Raw genomic sequence first — 20556 nt, forward strand, 5'->3', positions numbered from 1 at the left:
ACCTGCTAGAGCAATTGTATTCTGAAGTTGGTTGACATATCACTAATTCTTCATTACTGAGAGCATTAGATTACAGAGTAACTCTCGGTTAGAGCAGAATAGAGAGAAGTGAGTGCTGGGGAGTTCAAGAAGACAATGGGCACTCTGAGGTACAGAACGCCCTTCAGGAACAAAGGACTTATTCCTCCAGTTACTGGGAGTACTCCTGGCAGAAAGACCTCAGCCTTCTTCAGAAATTGCTTTAGTTGAGCTGCTTTGCTGGATAGCATGCCCTCTCCATGGGACAGCCCTCATCTAACAACTGATGATACAAGGGTATAAAGACATAGCTTCTGATATGGTTTGGCTAGGTGTCCCCACCCAAATCTCATCTTGTAGCTCCCATAATTCTCATGTGTTGTGGGAGGGATCCAGTGGGAGATGACTGAATTATGGGGGCAGGTCTTTTTTGTGGCATTCTCATGGTAATGAATGGGTCTCATGATATCTGATGGTTTTTAAAAAAACAAGAGTTTCTCTGCACAAGCTCTTTTTGCCTGCCACCATCCACGTAAGATGTGACTTGCTCCTCCTTGCCTTTCACTGTGATTGTGAGGCCTTCCAAGCCACATGGCACTGTAAATCCACTAAACTTTCTTTTGTAAATTGCCCAATCTTCCCAGCTCCTTCCATCACAGGTCTGGAAGCCTAGGAGGAAAATATTGTCTCCCTGTCTCCAGTCTATCTCCAGAGGGGATCTGGAGGGGTCTATCTTCTAGATTTGACTGCCCTGCTGGATTTTGGACTTTATCAGCATCATGAAAATGAACTAATACAATAAATTGGTACTGAGAGTGGGGTGCTGCTGAAAAGATACCCAAAAAGGAAGCAACTTTGGAACTGGGTAACAGGCAGAGATTGGAACAGTTTAGAGGGCTCAGAAAAAGAGAGGAAAATGTGGGAAAGTTTGGAACCCTCTAGAGACTTGTGGAATGGCTTTGACCAAAATCTGGTAATAATATGGACAGTGAAATCCAGGCTGAGGTATTCTCAGATGGTGATGAGAAACTTGTTGGGAACTGGAGCAAAGGTGACTCTTGTTTTGTTTTAGTAAAGAAACTCGTGGCATTTTGCCCCTGCTCTAGAGATTTGTGGAACTTTGAACTTGAGAGAGATGATTTAGGGTATCTGGTGGAAGCAATTTCTAAGCAGCAAAGCATTCAAGAGGTGACTTGGATACTGTTGAAGGGATTCAGGTTTATAAGGAAATGAGAGCATAAAAGTTCAGAAAATTTGCAGCCCAACAATGCAATAGAAAAGAAAATCCCATTTTCTGAGCAGAAATTTGCATAAGTAATGAGGATCTGAGTGTTAATCCTCAAGACAATGGGGAAGATGTCTCCAGGGCATGTCAGCAGTCTTCATGGCAGCTCCTTCCATCACAGATCTGGAGGCCTAAGAGGAAAATATGGTTTTGTGGGCCATGCTTAGGATCCCTGTGTTATATGCAGCCTAGGGACTTGATGCCCTGTGTCTTGGCCATTCCAGCTGTGGCTGAAAGGGACCAACATGGAGCTTGGGTCTTGGTGTCAGAGGGTGCAAGCCTGAAGCCTTGGCAACTTCTAAATGGTATTGAGCCTTCAAGTGCACAGAAGTCAAGAACTAAGGTTTGGGCACCTCTGCCTAGATTTCAGATGTATAGAAATGCCTGGATGCCCAGGCAGAAGTTTATTGTAAGGGTGGAGACCTCATTGAGAACCTCTGCTAGAGCAGTGTAGAAGGGAAATGTGGGGTTGGAACCCCCACACAGATTCTCTACCGGGGCATCACCTAGTGGAGCTGTGAGAAGAGGGCCACTGTCCTCCAGACCCTAGAATGGTAGGTCCACTGGCATCTTGCATTATGTGCTTGGAAAAGCTGCAGACATTCAATGCCAGCCCATAAAGGCAGCCAGGAAGGAGGCTTTACCCTGAAAAGCCACAGGGATGGAGCTGCCCAAGACTATAGGAATCTACTTCCTGCATCAGCATGACCTGAATGTGAGACATGGAGTCAATGGAGACAATTTTGAAGTTTTACGATTTGACTGCCCTGCTGGATTTTGGACTTGCATGGGGCCTGTAGCCCCTTTGTTTTGGCCAATTTCTCCCATTTGAGTGGCTGTATTTACCTAATGCTGTACCTTATTGTATCTAAGAAGTAACTAACTTGCTTTTGATTTTACAGGCTCATAGGTGGAAGGGAGTTGCCCTGTCTTGGATAAGACTTTGGACTGTGGACTTTTGAGTTAATGCTGAAATGAATTGAGACCTTGGGGGACTGTTGGGAAGGCATGATTGGTTTTGAAATGTGAAGACATGAGATTTGGGAGGGGCCAGGGATGGAATATGGTTTGGCACTCAAATCTCATCTTGTGGCTCCATAACTCCTATGTGTTGTGGGAGGGACCCAGTGGGAGATGACGGAATCATGGGGACAGGTCTTTCCTGTGCCATTCTGGTGATAGTGAATGGGTCTCATGAGATCTGACGGTTTAAAAAAAAATGGGAGTTTCTCTGCAGAAGCTCTTTTTGCCTGCCACAATTTCACCTAAGATGTGACTTGCTCCTCCTTGTCTTCTGCCATGATTGTGAGGTCTCCCCAGCTATGTGGAACTGTAAGTCCATTAAATGTCTTTCTTTTGTAAATTGCCCAGTCTAGGGTATGCCTTTATGAGCAGTGTGAAAACGGACTAATATAGCTTCTTTGCCCTAACTCAGGACAAGTTTGAAAGGTCATCTGTGTTGAGGTCCCCAAGAGCACCCACAAGTTTGATGATTAACTAGGACTCACAGAATTCAGCATATAGTTGTACTCAAGGCTATGATTATAGCAAAAGGATACAAAGAAGCAGAATCAGCTAAGGCAAAAGGCACATGGTAGAAGGTCTAGAGGAAACCAGGTGTAATTTCTGAGTTCTTCCTCAGTGTAATCACATAGGATACATTTAAGTCTTATAGCACTGAACTGTGACAATACAGAAGCTCATTAAAGATTCAATGTCCAAGGTTTTATTTGGGGCTGGTCGAACAGGCCCATTTACATAACACATTGTCAAATCCAGACTCCCAGAAGGAAGGTAGGTATTCAGCCTAAACCACATTGTCTGTACAAACAGTCTGGCACAGTGAGCTACTCTTATCAGTTAGGGAATGGTGGGAGCCCTCCCCAAATCCAAGTTCCCAGATGCCACTCAAGAACCAACCTTGCAACCTTGCAGGCCTTTCCGAGGATAGCAGTCTCGTGCCTATGTTAACTCATTTTTGTGTACTACCTGTTTCAGTTTCCTGTGGGGCTCACTAAGGTGCTACCTTTACAGACCTATAAGATAGACCTGAGTGGTGGCCTCCACCATCTCTTTTCATTTAATTCACCATTCTGGTCCCTGCAAAAATTTAGACAGATCTTGCAAGATGACAGTTGGACTAAGGAAAAATTCAACCGACTAGTTTGTTAGAAGAGATTAACATGTTAGAAGAGATTAACATGGCTATGGGTAGATGCCATACAACCACTGATCTGGTGGGTACCTGCTTTTCCGTCCCTGCTAAAGGATCAGAAACAGCTCACAATCACATGAAAAAAAAACAAAACAGTAAACATATGTGGTCTTGTTCCCAAGGCAAAGTTAATGATCTTGCTTCTGTTATAATTGAAATACTCTAGACCAGACAGACATTCTATGGAAAATCACTTATTTCACTTTACTGATGGATTATGTTAATTCAATGGGACGACTAGTTAATTGGAGGGCTTGATAAAGCATATGTGCTCCAGAGGGTGAGATAAAACTCATGAAATTCAGGGGCCTATAACATCAGTAAAATTTGCGAGGAGAAGTGTCCAGTGATTTGGGGCATGCTAAGATATCCCCTCTCAAGTAAGAGATAAATTATTACAATTTGCATGTTCCACTATGAATAAAAAAGCACAATGCTTGACAGGCCTCTTTGGGTTCTAAAGGCAGTATATTTCACACCTAGGGATACTGCTTTCCTTTATATACTGGGTAACATCAAATCTGCTAGTTTTGAGTGAGGGCCAAAGCAGAAAAGGGCTCTATGGTAGGTCCTTATTGTGCTGAAAGCTGGCCTGCTATCTGGGCCATCTGAACTTGCAGACCCTGTATTAGAGTTAGGGAAAAGACGTGGAAGAAATTAGAGCAAAACCTCTATGTATATACTCTTCATATTTCTCTGTTCGTTTTATTGAATAACAATGTATAAAAAACCACATAACACATTACTGGAGAAAATGTTATTTTTCAAATAAATAATGGAAGATAATGGATTTTCTCTCTCTCAATTATTTCTGTAATAATTTTATCTTTTTATTAAAACTAAACATATATTTAAGACATTTCACCTTTTCTCAAATTACAGACTATGGTATAACTGTAATTATCACTAGCAACCAAAGTCTATTTCCAGAAATTTAAACTTGATATAGAGAAAAATTCCACATATCGAGTGTTTCGTACCTGACTTGGTGCTGAGGTTGAACTGTTGTACTGTGTTCCTGGCTCTAGAGGCCATGCCTAGCTTTTAAAGCAAAGTGGAATGAACCCTCAGGTCAGCCTTGGCTGCCAGAGGAACTTCTGGAGGGGGAAGACTTGGGTTTTGCTTTATACAGGACAGTTGTTTCCTGGGCTAGGCTGGAATCTCTGAGAACAGAGGACTGAGATGCATACTATGTTTAGGCATTTGTTTGGAGCAGCAGGGAGGACCCTATTTTTAATCTCAGATTTCTATCAGTAATTGTTTTCCTTTCAGTATAAAGAGAAAATGGGCAGCTCTGGGTCCTTAATGATACCAATATTTTGCCCGTGGTTATTTATTTCTCAGTTATACTAGGTCCAGTGAAAAAGAAGACAAGGGCTGAGTATATTATGAATATAAGTAAAAGTGACTGTGGCAATTTTGATAGTGGCAGACTGGGATTTTACTCTTGGAAATGTCTTCTAGGCTTGGTGTATTCTAAACAGCCAGTAGACTGCTAGAATTCAGACATACTGTGTTTAGATCTACCCTCTTACTTTTCTCCATTGTCCACTGACTTACTTTATATATTCACAATAGGATGAGGGAAAAATAATCTCTATTCAAAACATTTCCATAAAACCTAAGATCATACCCAAACTTTCCATTAGGGTGTCCACTTACGAAGTAAAAATTAAGTAACTAAAATAAATAATGGGTAACTAATGAGAGTTTTTTTTGTTTTTGTTTTTTTTTTAAGATGAAGTCTTGGTCTGTTTCCCAGGCTGGAGTGCAGTGGCATGATCTTGGCTCACTGCAACCTCTGCCTCCTGGGTTCAAGCAATTCTCTTGCCCCAGCCTCCTGAGTAGCTGGGATTACAGACACGTGCCACCATGCCTGGGTAATTTTTTTTTTTGTATTTTTAGTAGAGATGGGGTTTCACCATGTTGGCCAGGCTGGTTTTGAACTCCTGACCTCAAGTGATCCACATGCCTTGGCCTCCCAAAGTGCCAGGATTACAGGCATGAGCCACTGTGCCTGGTCAGGGTTTTTTTTTTTCCAGGTAGGAAAAAAAATATGGCCTCAGTGATTTCCTCTTAGCATAATGCTGATCTTGCAGATGTGAGTTAAATCCCATTTAGAGGGAAGGTTTAGAATCCTACATAAAAGTGTAACATACATTAAAACAGAAAATTCTTAAATACAAAAAATTCAAGTGACCATATCTTAACTAATATTAATGTAACACAAATAAAATTACAATAAACAAATAAACAAATAAGCAGAAAACACACTTCAATTTTTGTTACTATGATGAAACAACTGATACTCACATTCTAACGGCTACAGCATGGACTTCTGAATGAGGTTCATGTATGTATATGTGCTTCTAAGTAGAGTGTGGCTTTGGCAAATGGTTTTTATTCTAGTCCATGGTATTTATGACTATAATTTCAGTTGTCTTTGGTAAGGAATTATGAGAAAAGCTAAATTTATGACACTTGGATCAATTAGGAAATAACAAGGAATTATTCTTTTCCATATTCGGTAAGAAGCTATTCTAAAGCTGCTGTTTTAATAACCCATTTCTCTAAATAAAATCCTTTGGACAATAATCTACTCCCCTAATTAAAATATTCTAATCCTTTGTCTCCAATTCCTGTTTCAACTGCAAGAGCCACAATTATTATTTTTAGTGGCTTCTTTTATATTTTGTATTTTTTTAAAATGTGATTTGTGTTCTACTTTCAGCATAAAATAAAACCAGAGAACATTTCTTGATGGGTATCACAGATGAAGCTGGTGCCATATATTTCGTATTTTTAAAGAATGTCAGCGATACTACTTTAGATATAAAATACAAAGCGGCCTTGAAAGTATAGAGCTAGTGCTGGCATTCTGATTTTAGATATACCTTTATGAGGAAATAGTCATGAAGCAAAGTGTTCAGACCTGTCAGAGCAACTAACCATTTACAAATCAGATTTATGACATTTTTTGTCTCTTAAAGCTATTCTGGTTTACATCAAAGTGCTCCTAGTGAGGAGGAATGATGTACTGAAAACTGAGACTTCACGAGGGGTCTTCTTAAATTGGCTCTGAACAATTTTAAAAGCCAATAGATCTTCACCATGTGTTATTCTCAGAGTCAATACCACAGGAAGCCTTGTAAAAAGATCCTTTGGTATTACTAATAGCTAAAGCACCTTGGATTGAATCCAGATGGATATGTATTGTAAATGAATTGTGCTTTGTAGTAAAATGCATTTAAAGTAAAATTCAATGAACTTACCATAAAGCACATGTAAGTAAAGGTATTCCTTTGAAGCCAAAAATCTGATGTTGCTGGAGAAGTGTCAAATTTCTTCTACTATAGTTTAATGTGACTAATTTGACATCATTTCTTTAGCTCTGTGACATTTTCTTGAGAGTTTAACATCTTACAATAGTGACCCGGCATTAGTATAGGTCTATAAAAACATAATCGTCACAAGTCACACAAATATGTAATTACCACACATTTTTGCACACTTTCAAAAAAGTCTTTGGATAACAACTACGATGCATCCAGAGAATCCAAAGCAGCACTTTAAATGATGGATATAATTTACTGACGGTAAATGAGATTTTCTAAAAATCTGTACCAATGACAATTTTAGGTAGAACATAAAATTATTTCATGAAATATAGTCCCGTTCTATGCTCTCCTGACGACACTGCCAACAGAAAGCATCCAGTCTATTTGCTGTTTCTTGGCTGATCAGACATTCATCCTTTAATTCCCTGATTGTCTTCCTCAATGATTTCTGAAAACGTTTTTCTCGGTCTAAAACATTCCGTAGACTTTCCTTTGTATCCTCTAGCTCAGTGATCACATGATCTAATTTATGCTTAAGTTTCTTTGGACTGTCCATTACACTGTAGCTATGTTCCTAAAAACATAAACACCAAGTTATTAAATCAGACAGACATGTAGTTGGAAAAAAGCTCATAACTAAGCCTAAGCTGTTTCTTCATTTATAATGCTTAGAGAACATCTTTAAGTTTATATTTAGAGGTTTAAGGAACATAGGAAGAAGATGGGCGGAAGCAAAATTTAGGGTGCTAAGGGTCTCCTTTTACTAAGGCCAGGCATACACAAGGTCTGCAGAATATTACAGATGGGAAGCACTTATCTCTATGAACATCATGACACTTGCAATGTGCCCTACAGCTTTTGTTCCTTCAATGTGGTGCTGGTAAGTTTAATTTTTACCTGTCAAACAAATTTAAATTAAGTTTTTAACTGGATTATTTTATTGGATGGCTATTTCATTTTATAAGGTATGACAGGAAAAGAGTACTGCAGCAAGTTCTCAGGCCAGGTGCTGGGGATTTAGAGAGGACTCTGGTCTCGGAATTTTTCAGAGACAACTCCTCTCAGTATTTATTATGGCTATGCTTAAATTTGCTAGATATGCTTTTTTTTTCTTCTTCATTTGAAAATAGGAAAAATAACACTCACATATTTTATAAAGGTACCATAAAATAATGTTGAAAAGTTATTATTTAATATTAAAATTAGTAATGGAGACTGGATTGACCCCTCCCTCAAAGAACCAACACAAGCCTTAAAAGACAGAAAAAAATAGCTTCTAGGATAATGGATTTGGCAATGACGGTAGCTATTGTGGACAGATGGAAAACAGAGGTGAGACCAAAAACTGCCCCAGCTAACTGCTTGAGAGAGTTTCTAGGCCTCAGGGCAAGGAGGGGAAACCCTGGCAGAGCTTAGCAGACTGAGTTAAGGAGGTAGTGCAAAACATCCAGGGAGACCAAGGTGGTTACAGTTCACAGGACAAAGTAGACAGGTGAGAGCTGCACAGAAAAAAACTCGAGATCTTCAGAGGCTCCCCCTTGATGCCCTTGAGTATTCCACGGAGTAAGATCAGCACACACATGCATGTAAAAAACTACTCAAGACTTGAGGAAAGAACAACCAGAGATTAAGAGTGCCCTGTGCTCAGAGGGGATAGGCACTATCCCCACTAGCCAGACTTGAAAATGTCAAGATTCATGGACAGTAAGTATACAAAAGGGTTTTGCCTGCATAGTGAATATAAATGGCCCTATCTGTTCTAGTTCTGTCAAACAAAGTAAAACCTGAAAGGGTCAAACAGTTTCTAACTAACTGTACCCCAGAATAATACTCAAGAAAACAGGATACAAAAATATCATGGCATGCAAAATTTACCATGCATGCAAATAAGCAGAAAAGCATTAGTCATACTGAGATACATCAATCAATGGAAACCAAGCCGAAACTGATACAAATGTTAGAATTAGCAGACAATTAAGAAAGTTATTAAAATTATACTCCATATATTCAAAAAGTTAAGTACATGAAAGATAAAATAATACTCTACTAGAATATATACAGATAACTACGATGTGTGAGGTAAAAAATATACTGGTGAGAATGGGAATGTATTTTTTGAAATTTGACATTTCAGAAGAAAAGATTAGTGAATGTACATTTACAGTAATAGGAACTATCCAGTATGCACTATAGAGAGAAAGGAGATAGAAAAAAAAATAAAGCGTTAGCAACCTGTTGCACAATTTCAGACAGCCTAATATATATGTAATTAGAATTCCTATGGAAGACAAAAAATTGGGAAAGAAATATTTGAAGAAATCATGGCAAAAATTTTTCCAAGTTTGAGAAAAACTATAAACTGCTAAATAAAAAAGCTCAACAAAAAAAATTTTTTTTGAGATGGATGGTAACAGGTTTCACTTTTGTTACCCAGGCTGGAGTGCAATGGCACGATCTTGATTCACTGCAACTTCTGCCTCCTGGGTTCAAGCAATTCTCCTGCCTCAGGCTCCCTACTAGCTGGGATTACAGGTGCCTGCCACCACGCCCAGCTAATTTTGTATTTTTAATAGAGATGGGGTTTTTCCATGTTGGTCAGGCTGGTCTCGAACTCCAAATCTCAGGTGATCTGCCCACCTTAGCCTCCCAAAGTGCTGGTATTACAGGCATGAACCACCATTCCTGGCTAAAAGCTCAACAAATCTTAAGCACAAGAAACATGAAGAAAATGAAACCAAGGCATATCATCATCAGATTAGGCAAAAGCAATAGAGGGAAAAGAATTCTTGTCCAGCACAATGGCTCATGCCTGGCTCAGCACTTTGGAAGGCTAAGGCAGGGAAACTGCCTGAGCTTAGGAGTTTGAGACCAGCCTGGGCAACATGGGGAAATCTACAAAAACATACAAAAATTAGCCTGGTATGGTGGCAGATGCTGATAAGTCCCAGCTACTCAGGAGGCTGAGGTGGAGGACTGCTTGAGCCTGGGAGGCTGAGGCTGCAGTGAGTTGTGAATGTGCAGCTGCACTCCAGCCTGGGTGATGGAATAAAACCCTGTCTCCAAAATAAATAAATAAATAAATAAATAAAAAGTTTTAAAAAAGAGAAAAACTCTTAAAGGCCAAGGAAAAAAATTATTAGGTACAGAGAATAAATCTGACAATTAAATTTTTCATCAGAAACAGTGCATGTAAGTACAGTAGGGCAACATTTTCAAAAGTACCAAAACCAACTGCCCCTCCCCAAAACTGTTAACCTAGAATTTGATACCTAGTGAAAATGTCTTTCAAAAGTGAAGAGCAAACTTTTTAAGAAATAGAAACGCTGAAAGAATGTATCACTATAGGAAATTAACATTTTTATAGTTGCACTATAGTAAAGTAAAGTAAGTCGTAGGCAAAATGATACCAGGTGGAAATATGGACTGACACAAAGGAATGAAAAGCCTTGGAAATGGCACCTACATGGATAATATCAGATTTTTTTTTTCTTATTATCCAAATCTCTTTAAAGAATAACTTACTGTTTAAACAAAAATAATAGCAATATGGTGTGGAATCTATAGCATACATAAAAGTGAAATGCATGACAACAATAGCACAAAGATTGAGAAAGGAAAAATGAAAGTACATGACTATAAGATTTTTGCATATGAAGTGGAATAATATCACATTAACATAGTCTATGATAAGTTAAGGATGCCATAAACCTAAACACAGGCACACAGGCCAATGGACCAGAAAAGAGAACCCAGAAACAAATCCATACATCTATAGTGAACTCATTTTCGACAAAGGTACTAAGAACATAAACTAGGGAAAAGACAGTCCCTTCAATAAATAGTGCTGGATCTCCAAATGCAGAAAAATGAAACTAGACCCCTACTTCTTACAATATACAAAAATCAAATCAAAATGGATTAAAGAATTAAATCTAAGACCTCAAACTATGAAACAACTATAAGAAAACACTGGAGAAACTCTCCAGAACACTGGTCAGGGCAATGTATTTTTTTCTTTTTTGAGACACATTCTCACTTTGTTGCCCAGGCTGGAGTACAGGGGTGTGATCAAGCCCACTGCAGGCTTGATCTCCTGGGCTCAAGCGATCCTCCCACTCAGCCTCCTGAGTAGCTGGTGCTATAGGCATATGCCACCACCCCCAGCTAATTTTTTTTGTATCTTTGGTAAAGACGGGGTTTCACCATGTTTCCCAGGCTGGTCTCAAACCCCTGAGCTAAAGCAATCTACCCACCTTGGCCTCCCAAAGTGCTGGGATTACAGGAATGAACCACCATGCCTGGCCTAAAGATTTCTTCAGTAATACCCCACAATTACAGGCAACCAAAGCAAAAATGGACAAATGATATCACATCAAGTTAAAAAGCTTCCATATAGCAAAGAAAACAATCAACAAAGTGAAGAGAAAACCCACAGAATGGGACAAAATGTTTGCAAACTATCTATCCATCTGACGATGGATTGATGACCAGAATATATAAGGGGCTCAACAAACTCAACAGGAAAGAAATCTAAAAATTTGATTAAACACTTGGCAAAACATCTGAATACACATTTCTCAAAATAAGACATACGAATGGCAAACAGGCATATGAAAAGGTACTCGCTGATCATCAGAGAAACGCAAATCAAGTCTACAATGAGAAAATATCTCATGCCATTCAAAATGGCTTTTAAACAGGCAACAACAAATGCTGGCAAGGATATGAAGAAAAAGGAACCCTGTACATCGATGGGGTAAATTAGTATAACCACTATGGAGAACAGTTTGGAGGTTCCTCAAAAAACTAAAATAGAGCTACTGTACGATCTAGCAATCCCACTGCTGGGTGTATACCCAAAAGAAAGGACATCATTATATCAAAGGGATATCTGCACTCCCATGTTTGGTGCAGCTCTTTCAAAATAGCTGGTATTTGGAAGCAACCTAAGTGTCCATCAACAGATGAATGGATAAAGAAAATGTGGCACTTAAGCACCATAGAATACTATTGAGCCATTAAAAAAATGAAATTCAGACATTTGCAACAACATGGATGGAACTGGAGGACATCATTATGTTAAGTTAAATAAGCCAGACACTGAAAGACAAACATTACATCTTCTCACTTATTTGCAGTATCTAAAAATCAAAATGAATTGAACCCACAGGGATAGGAGAGTAAAATGATGGTTATGAGAGGCTGGTAAGTGTGGTGGGGTAGGGGGGAAGTGGGGGACGGTTAATGGGTATAGAAATTTAGTTAGGCAGACTAAATAAGATCTAGTATTTGATAGTACAACAGGGTGACTATAGCCAACAATAATGTACTATATATTTAAAAATAACTAAAAGTATAATTGGATTTTTTTGTAACATAAAGAATAAATGCTTAATGTGACAGATACCCTATTTACCCTGACATAGTTATTATGCATTGTATACCTAACTATGTCTCATGTATCCTATAAATAAACATACCTACTATGTACCCACAAAATTAAAAAGATTATTATAAAGCTATATTAATCAAGATAGTAAGAGATCTACATTCCATGCTTGCCTCTAACATGAACAAGCAATGAGATGAATAAATAAATGCAAGCTTGAATACTCTGTATGTGTATGACTGAGAAAACTTAAAAAGAAATAGCTATTTTTTAATTGCATATTTCATATAGAAATTACAGCAGTTAAAGGGAAGAATTAATTATTTCCTTGGTAGAAATATCCTTGCAGAAGCTTTCTTCAATTAACTACATTATGTAACCAAAGGATTAACTACCTCTATTTTGCTGTTGCATATATATAAATTACAATGACCCTAGGAAGCAGTATTATTTGTAGATATTACATATTATCCCCTAGATTTTGCTAGAATTCTGAAAAATTTGATTCTAATGAAGAGGACATATTCATCTTTAAAGTATTAACATGAGGTCAGTAAGTCATTTACTTACAAAAATGAACTGGGATTGGAATTCTTCAATACATGAGGAAGAACCAACAAGATGGTGATTGTAGTTAGTGGCTGGAAGGGTTTTGAGGCTGAAGTTTTTTCTACAATGAAGCTTTTCTCTTTTCCCCTGTTAAGAATAGTTAATAACAATCATTGAGATATTTTTGTCCTTTCTTAGATTTTTATTCCTTCTTTTATAGTGAAGTTAATACCATATTTCTTTTCATGGAAATTGCTTTTAAAAGTCAGTAAACTCCACCAGATAATTTAAAAAGAATTTCCTGAAAATAACTCTAAGCTTCATCTAAAAAGACAAATTCTCCTAAAAAGTAAGAGTGTAGGATGTTATACCCTACAAGCTATTAACACAGTAACAATAATTAAAATAGGATGATCCTTTCTTAGGACTAGACAGAAAAACCTAGAAATATATCATCAAGCAGATAGATGCCTTTAGGATAAAGGTGGCATTCTAAATAAGTAGAGTAAGGCCACAAATCATGTAAAAATCGACTAATTAAGAAAAGTAGTTATATCCTTTAATATAATAAAGCACAATAAAATTCCATGTACTGACAATTTACATAAAAAAGAAAACCACGAGGAGGTAGAAAAAATATAGAGAATATTTATATAATCTTAGGTGAGGAAGCTAATCTCATATAACAAGAGAAAATACAGGATTGACTACATTTAAAAAAGCCTGAATTTCAAAGAATATAACAGAATAAACCCATGCCATAACTAGAACTGAAGAAAAACAATAAAAAATAACCAGGAAGGAATGTAGGAGAAAGTGGAGGAAAAAAAGGAACTGCAATGTAGATGGCAGTTAAATGATTCCTATCCTCAACAGCCAGTGTTTTCACAAAACAGCATAGAAAAAGATAATAGAAGGGAACCTGAATAAGTAACTCACAAAAGAATACAAATATCCAATAAACCTATGAAAAAACATAGACGTGCATGAGTATTCATAAATAGATTAAAACACTAGGATGCCATTTTGTCCATCAATTTCAGCAAAGTTTACAAATGCAACTTATACCAAGGATTATACCAAGGGTAGGTAGACATTGTTATGCATAGCTAGCAGGGGGAGTAGACTGGTGCAAGCTTTCTAATGAGGCTTTCTCTAATGAGACTTTGGAAGATCTTTATCAAAAGCGAATCTTTAAAAATGTATATAATCTTTGATCCAATCATTTCATTTGCAGGATTTAGTTCAAGGAAATAAGGATATGAGCCAGCTAGAATAATGTTCCTTTTAGTGCTGTTTAAAATAAGGAAAGATGACACCTATACACATTATTAAAGATTGATTATATATACTATTGTTTATATGTAGGATCAACTGCTATATGGTCAGCAAAAATGGTCTATAAAATTGACACCACTAACTACTGTTAAGGTTATAGAATGAAAGGAACTCTTATATGCTGATAGTGGGACTATAAATTTGCAAAAGCACTCTGGAAAACTATGGCAATATATATTCATGCTGAACATCCACATCGCCAGGACCTAGTAATTCCCACTTCTAATTGAAGCATATATATACCCTATAGAAATGTGTATATAAATGCACCAAAAGACATGCCCCAAAATGTTCAGAACTGCACAATAGCCCTAATGTGAAAAACCATACCAACATTTATCAATAGTAGCATAAAGAAATTAGTTTATTTGTACAATGGAATACTATACAGCAAAGAAAATAAATGGATCAGTATCTCATGCTACAATGTGGATGACTCACCCAAGATGTTGAGCTAAAGAAGCCAGAGTACATACTGTCAACAGGATTCCACTTATATAATTGACAGTGAATCAAGTCAAGACAGTAGTTACTTTTGGGGGGTAGTGACTGGGAAAGCATGTGAGGGAGGATTCCGGAGCACTTAAAATGTTTTATATCTTGGTCCGAGGGGAGTGACATGATTGTACTCACTTTTTGAAAACTCACTGATTTGTACACTTATAAATAAGATTCTATAAATATGTTTTACTTCAATATAAAGTTTAGTTAAAAAAAGTGACAGTCTATATAAGTTTCTCTTAAACATGTGATCCATAGATCTGCAGCACAGAGTGGGATGCTTGTTAGAAAGTACACTCCAACTTACTGAATCAAATTCTCTGGAAGATGTAAGAGTCTTTATTTTAAACAAACTCACTAGATAATCTTTATGTAGACTAAAGCTTGAAAGCTATGGTTGTAGGAAAATATTTAATGTCATGGAGAGTAGTAGTGAATAGTGGACTCTGAAGCCAAAATGCCTGGGATCAAATTTAGCCTCTGTCACTTAATAGAGGTGTGACCCTGGAGAAGGCATTCTAGCTCTCTGGGCCTCAGTGTTTTCAAGAGATAAAATGAAAATAATAATAGTACATACCTCACATGGTTCTTTTAAAGATTGAGTTAATAGATATGTAAAGTACTTGGAATAACTAACACCTGGCACACAGTACACACTATGTTAAAAAACCCAATAAAGCAAATAAAGGAAAAGATATTGAGTATAATTCTATTTCCAGAAGGTTATCTATATAAATACAGATGAATTTATATAAAGCATATATACAAATCATTACAGATCAAAGTGTTCAGAGTATTATCTATGGATTATGTGATTATTATCTTTATTTTATTTTTGCTCCTATTTTCTAAAATGAAAAATTTGTTATAAGGAAATCAGCATTTTTTAAAAGTTAGTAAATTATGGCTCATTTGATTTATTATACCCATGTTTCTTAAGTTAAGGTCCTCTTAACATTATAGCTAGATGATACCTTCGTAATAGGAAAAAAACAAAAGCCCTAGAGCAACTTTCCCAGGATACTGTATATTTATTAGTATAAAAGAAAGTGAGGCATTCTCTACTTGATCACTCAGGTTCTACAAAATGACCAACTGCAGAAAGTGAGCAGGACTGCATGAGAGCAGGTATACTTCTGGCTAGTTCTCTGGTTTTTAGCTGCCAGGAAGGAGATCCCTTTCAATGGAGGCTCTCCTTGAATTTTCCACCTTGGATAAATCAATCAGTCTATAGGTTCTAGAAATTCACTTTCAGGTATATAAAGTCAAGAGAACTACTGAGGGTGAGGCAGCCAACCCATGGGAGTATTCTGAGAAAAAACACAGAATTCAATTAGCATTTACTTATTCAACTGTTCTACTTTCTTTTCTTGACCTTTTCTTTTCATGTTCTTATCTCTCTTTTTTGGTTTTCTTCCTTTTGATCCTACCTAGACTTTAAGCCTGCATGTATGTGGCTCTTACAAGTACTTTAGTCCTGTTAGTGGTTCTGTTCTTGACTTCTATCCCAGTGTTAAGGATTGCCAACTTGGAACGTCAGCTTTACATTCTTATGTTAACTTCCATTTTTAGACAAAAATCTTGAGTTATGCTAATTCCTAAAGTCAGTCCACTTCACCAAATCTTAGTAATGTACAAATATTTATTAGTGGTTACTGGTAAAATACACTCCTACTATGCATTACAAAAGTTGAAGATGCAGTCTACAAATTTAAAAGCTTCAAGAATGGACTTCAAATGAATAAGCAGACAATAAGAATGTTAGCAAGAGTGGTGAAGGTTCTTCAATAGTATAAAAAGTGAGCAATGATGGTAAGTAGTATCTCATAAACAAACCTGTAGGTGATATGGAGAATCAAAGATAGAAGGTATGACTCCAGGTTTCAGTTTAATGTTTGGAGCACTTCTGTCAAAATCTGTCTTCTTAAAGTGCCTCGAACACAACACATCTCCTTTTTTAGGCTCCCAAATGCCGGCTGCATTCACATCAAGTCTTTTCATTGCTAATACCCATTTCCTTTTGATGTTTTCATCTGTGGGGAATCTAGAAAAAAATACAAAAAATATTTAAAAATCAAATGCTATTAATATATAATTGAATTAAAGCTGTCATACAATTGTAACTAAATTGATTTGTTAACTTTTTTTTTTTTGAGACACAGCCTCACTCTGTCACCCAGACTGGAGTGCAGTGGCTTGATCTTGGCTCACTGTAACCTCTACCTCCCAGGTTCAAGCAATTCTCCTGGCTCAGCCTCCCAAGTATCTGGGATTACAGGCACAGACCACCACACCCAGCTAGTTTTTGTATTTTTAGTAGAGGTGGAGTTTTACTGTGTTGGCCAGGCTGGTCTCAAACTTCTGACCTCAAGTGATCCACCTGCTTCTGCCTCCCAAAGTGCTGGGATTACAGGTTTGAGCCACTGACTGTTATTAGTCTCAAGAATTACAATATTTAGGAAACCATAATTCATCCTTTTATAACTTTCAGTTTTAATATTCAGATTTTTGTGCCAATCATGCTGCAGATACATGGCCCTCATTTCAATTTTTCTCATATTATAAGAAAGAAAAGTTTCAGTGGATATTAGCATCTTATAGTAAGAGCCACAATTGAAGGTATTTATTCATCTATAGATGATAAAAGAATTATCACTTAGGCCTTTTCCTATCTGAAATGATACCCATAATTCGATAAAAAGGGCCCATTGTAATTCCATTCCTCTGTCAGCACCAGAAAATTGCTTGGTACAGCATACAACAGCAGGTCTACAGATGCCCAGTGAAAGAATGCAGAGAATAGATGCAGAGTATGGAGTTCTGGAGATAAGAGCTATTTTGAGAGATTTGAAGGCCAATAGCCATATCTTACTCAATTTTCAAGCTGATTCAAATTTTTCTGAAATAACATAGGTAATATATGCTCATTTTTTATTTCCTTATATCTAACAAAGTAGCTAGGAGATCTTTCTCTAATACAAAGCACAGTGCCTGGCACAAAAGCAGCAAAATAAACCTTTAGCAAGTGAATGATTATTAGATCTTATTACTCCTTCATTTACTCTTTCATGGCTTTCAGGAGAACGCCTAAAATATGAAACTAAAATCATCTCGATTTATTTGCAACATAGATAAAGATCCCTTGGTCTGAACTTGTAATTTATGTTTTTTCCTACAACTTATGCTTGATCTATTTCTAATTAGAAAGAGCAATATATCTTAGCAAAGCTCCTTCATTCACACTGTAAAGTACATGAAAACAACATTGAATTTCTTTGGCTGTAGGACAAAATACAAAGTAATAATATCAGCAAAAGTGAGCCTTACGGTATTTTTTTGTAAACCAGTCTCTGATACACTTGGCAGGTATCTTAAACGTTTAAACTAAATTATAAACATGTAGAGGTATCACGATGTCACTTCAAATTTAACAAAAAGGGTATTTAAAAAGGATTTGGGAACTAAAGTTCAAAACTGAAGACTTAAGTAGAACTGTCTTTTCCTTTTTATAACATGGCCAAAGTATTTGGCTTAACTACAGCAAAATCTTACACGTGAAATGTCAGTCCTTTTAACTTCGAATTTGGCAAACAGCGAGAAGCACATCCAATGGCGGAGCAGCATTTCACCATTTTAGCAACTCATAACAGAACTGAAAGAAAATTAGAATGTTAAGAGTCAGTAACTTGAAAGCTGAAGGGAACATTTTCCGTTTCCCAGCGTTTTAGGAAACATGAAATCAGGTTAGAAAACCAAAGACAAATAGTTTCTTCTAACACCTGCAGCTTTGCTTAGAACATTTTCCGGCGTCTTCGCTATTTAACAAGGTGAAACATATTTAGCTATGAACCCTGAGGCACCTGATTTCCATTTGTCGGCCTGTACACTTCTCTTCTACCTTCGAATGGGTACCATGTTCTCTGTGCCACAAAGCCTTTTGCACACTAACTCCTACTCATCTTTCAGCCCTCAGCTTGCATCGCTTCCCCAAGGAAACCTTCCGACTGTTGACACCCAGATTAAGTCAGAGCTCCTCTAATATTAGCTCTCACAGGACACACATTTCTTCCTAGCACTTTTCCAAATTGTAACCACATTTATTGCAGTGACTGCTCTTATTAACGTCTTCCTCCTCCAGCAGTCTTGTTAGTTCCATGAGGGCATGGTAGAGTGTGTCTATTTTTTCTCACTTTTTGTCCTCACAGTTTAGCTGGTGACTGGCAATAGTGAATGTTAGTACATACTTGGAATGAACAGCAAGTAAACGGGAAATGGAGGAAGCAAGGGGCACTTCGAGGTGCTAGCGACTGCCCTGGCGTCCAAGAGCGCCGCGCGGGACCCGCAGAGCCCAAGACCTGGGCCGAGCTCCGCCCCTTTCTCCAGGCTTCCCGACACCCGTGAGAGAGGGAGGGGCCGCCCTGTCACAGGTAACGGTGCGCCCCGAGAGCGTCCATTCCTCAGGGGCCAACCAGCGTCTCCGCGCCGCTGCAGCCCACCTCGCGGCGAACCACGCCCTGAGATTTCGGCGGGTAGCGATGGGGGGAAAAGAAGAAGCAACCTAAGAGTTATTACCGTCAGTAGAGAAGACTGCGACTAACGTCAACGACGGAGACTGCGTCTGCCCTCGCTTCCGTCTCGTAGTCCCGGAAACCGGAAATCCGTTTGCCCCGGGTCACGTGCTTAGGAGCCATATTAGCGCTGGTGACGGCTGCGGCTGGGAGGGGGTGTGCTAGAGCGGCGCAGCTTCACTGGGCGTGGTTTTCATCCTGTGGGAAGGCTCGGTGGAATGTGAGGGGAGGTGGAGGAGATGGCGGCGACGGCGCGGGAAGATGGCGCGAGCGGTCAAGAGCGAGTGCAGCGGGGCTGCGAGCACTATGACAGAGGATGTCTCCTGAAGGTGACGCCTTCAATGGGCTCTTCCCCGACGAGCTTCCGCTGGGCTGGGCTGGGGCGGACTGGGCAGGCAGTTAGGCTTGGATTTAAGTTTGAGGTTAAGCTGCTTTTCAGGGTACCTTTTCCACTTGGAATTGGGTTCTTCTTGAGGAGAACGTTTTTGGCAAGGCTGTAAGCCCCACCTTTCCTACCTGCTTCGTACCTTGAAAGCAAAACCCTGTTTCTTGAGAATTGATTAGGCTTGCACAGTGGTCTCTTTGCACAGTGGTTTATTCGCCTTTTGCTGTTGAAGTACACTGAGGCAGCCCCGGCATGTCCTGGGCTTTTCCCTTCAGGTATGTGGTGAAATAATGGAAGTCAAGATAATGGAAATAAGCAAGTGGAGAACTAGAATACGATTTCAGCTCCTGTAGTAAAGTTATATAGCCTGCCAGCTTCATTTTAGAGGCGATGCGTATGTTTAGACTTACGTAGGAGAAAACATACGTCCGAAAAAAAGAAGACAATCATGTAATTGCCATTAAGTAGGAAATTATGTATAGGAAAGTGCCTAGTGAGTATGTATCGTTACTTTGAGAAAACTTCTTAAGCTATATATTTTTTAAATTGTCATGTATTCAATTGAAGTTTCATGATTTTCCTTGCAAGAAGCAGTACAAAAATTTTGCTTAGAATACTTGAGTTTTGGAATCTCAACCGCCCTATATCCAAATCTTTGCTCTTCTCTTTAATAACTGTGATTTTAGCTAGCTCCTCTTTACCCCATACGTAAAGTGGGGATGATAGTCCCTGTTTCATTAAAGTGTATGAGGAGTATGTATACTAGAGGGCATGTATAGTGTTTAACGGTGCATTCCCTGAAGTAAATGAGTAGTAAATGTGTACTACCATGACTATTACCATCATCATCAGTCTGATTATCATTTTTTGTCCCTTCACTCACAAGTCAGCCTTGCTGGTCACTGTCTCATTATTAGAAGCAAGTTCTAGTCTCAGGCCTGTAAGTGGATCCTAAGCTCTTTGTGTAAGT

General features: G+C 38.3%; 2 protein-coding genes across 7 annotated transcripts in view; one reads left to right on the forward strand and one right to left on the reverse strand.

Annotated features, from left to right (window-relative positions):
* Window positions 1-4196: 4196 nt before the first annotated feature.
* THAP6 (THAP domain containing 6) lies at window positions 4197-19293 on the reverse strand. Of its 3 annotated transcripts, none has more exons than XM_002745717.7 (5): window positions 19206-19293; window positions 18186-18285; window positions 16470-16677; window positions 12816-12941; window positions 4197-7430 (listed from the first exon to the last, which is right to left on the reverse strand). In XM_002745717.7, the coding sequence occupies exons 2-5, from the start codon at window positions 18263-18265 to the stop codon at window positions 7176-7178; spliced, it is 669 nt and encodes a 222-aa protein (XP_002745763.1). In that variant the 5' UTR covers window positions 18266-18285; window positions 19206-19293; the 3' UTR covers window positions 4197-7175. The 3 variants fall into 3 exon arrangements, with proteins under 3 accessions (XP_002745763.1, XP_078223205.1, XP_008991422.1); XM_078367079.1 differs by having other exon boundaries at window positions 18878-19293; XM_008993174.5 differs by lacking the exon at window positions 18186-18285.
* Window positions 19294-19403: 110 nt separating this feature from the next.
* Window positions 19404-20556, forward strand: part of RCHY1 (ring finger and CHY zinc finger domain containing 1) — a 39385-nt gene continuing 38232 nt past the window's right edge. For all 4 annotated transcript variants that reach the window (XR_013533075.1, XM_008993171.5, XM_002745715.7 and 1 more), the window contains exon 1: window positions 19404-19530. Coding sequence is in view for 2 of the 4 variants with exons in the window: in XM_008993171.5 (XP_008991419.1) it covers window positions 19441-19530 (90 nt within the window). In the remaining 2 variants the exon portion in view is untranslated. The remainder of the gene's footprint in view (window positions 19531-20556) is intronic.

Source organism: Callithrix jacchus, chromosome 3 (genome assembly GCF_049354715.1).
Source record: "Callithrix jacchus isolate 240 chromosome 3, calJac240_pri, whole genome shotgun sequence".
NCBI lineage: Eukaryota > Metazoa > Chordata > Mammalia > Primates > Cebidae > Callithrix > Callithrix jacchus.

What these genes read in the sequence shown, in the direction of transcription:
- THAP6 (XM_002745717.7), bottom strand. Translation starts at nt 18,265, where the DNA reads ATGGTGAAATGCTGCTCCGCCATTGGATGTGCTTCTCGCTGTTTGCCA. An exon ending in AAAGGACTGACATTTCACGT is followed by an intron (nt 16,678 to 18,185) that starts GTAAGATTTTGC and finishes ATTTTTTTCTAG; the next exon opens with ATTCCCCACAGATGAAAACA. An exon ending in TCCAATCCCAGTTCATTTTT is followed by an intron (nt 7,431 to 12,815) that starts GTAAGTAAATGA and finishes TTATGTTTTTAG; the next exon opens with GAACATAGCTACAGTGTAAT.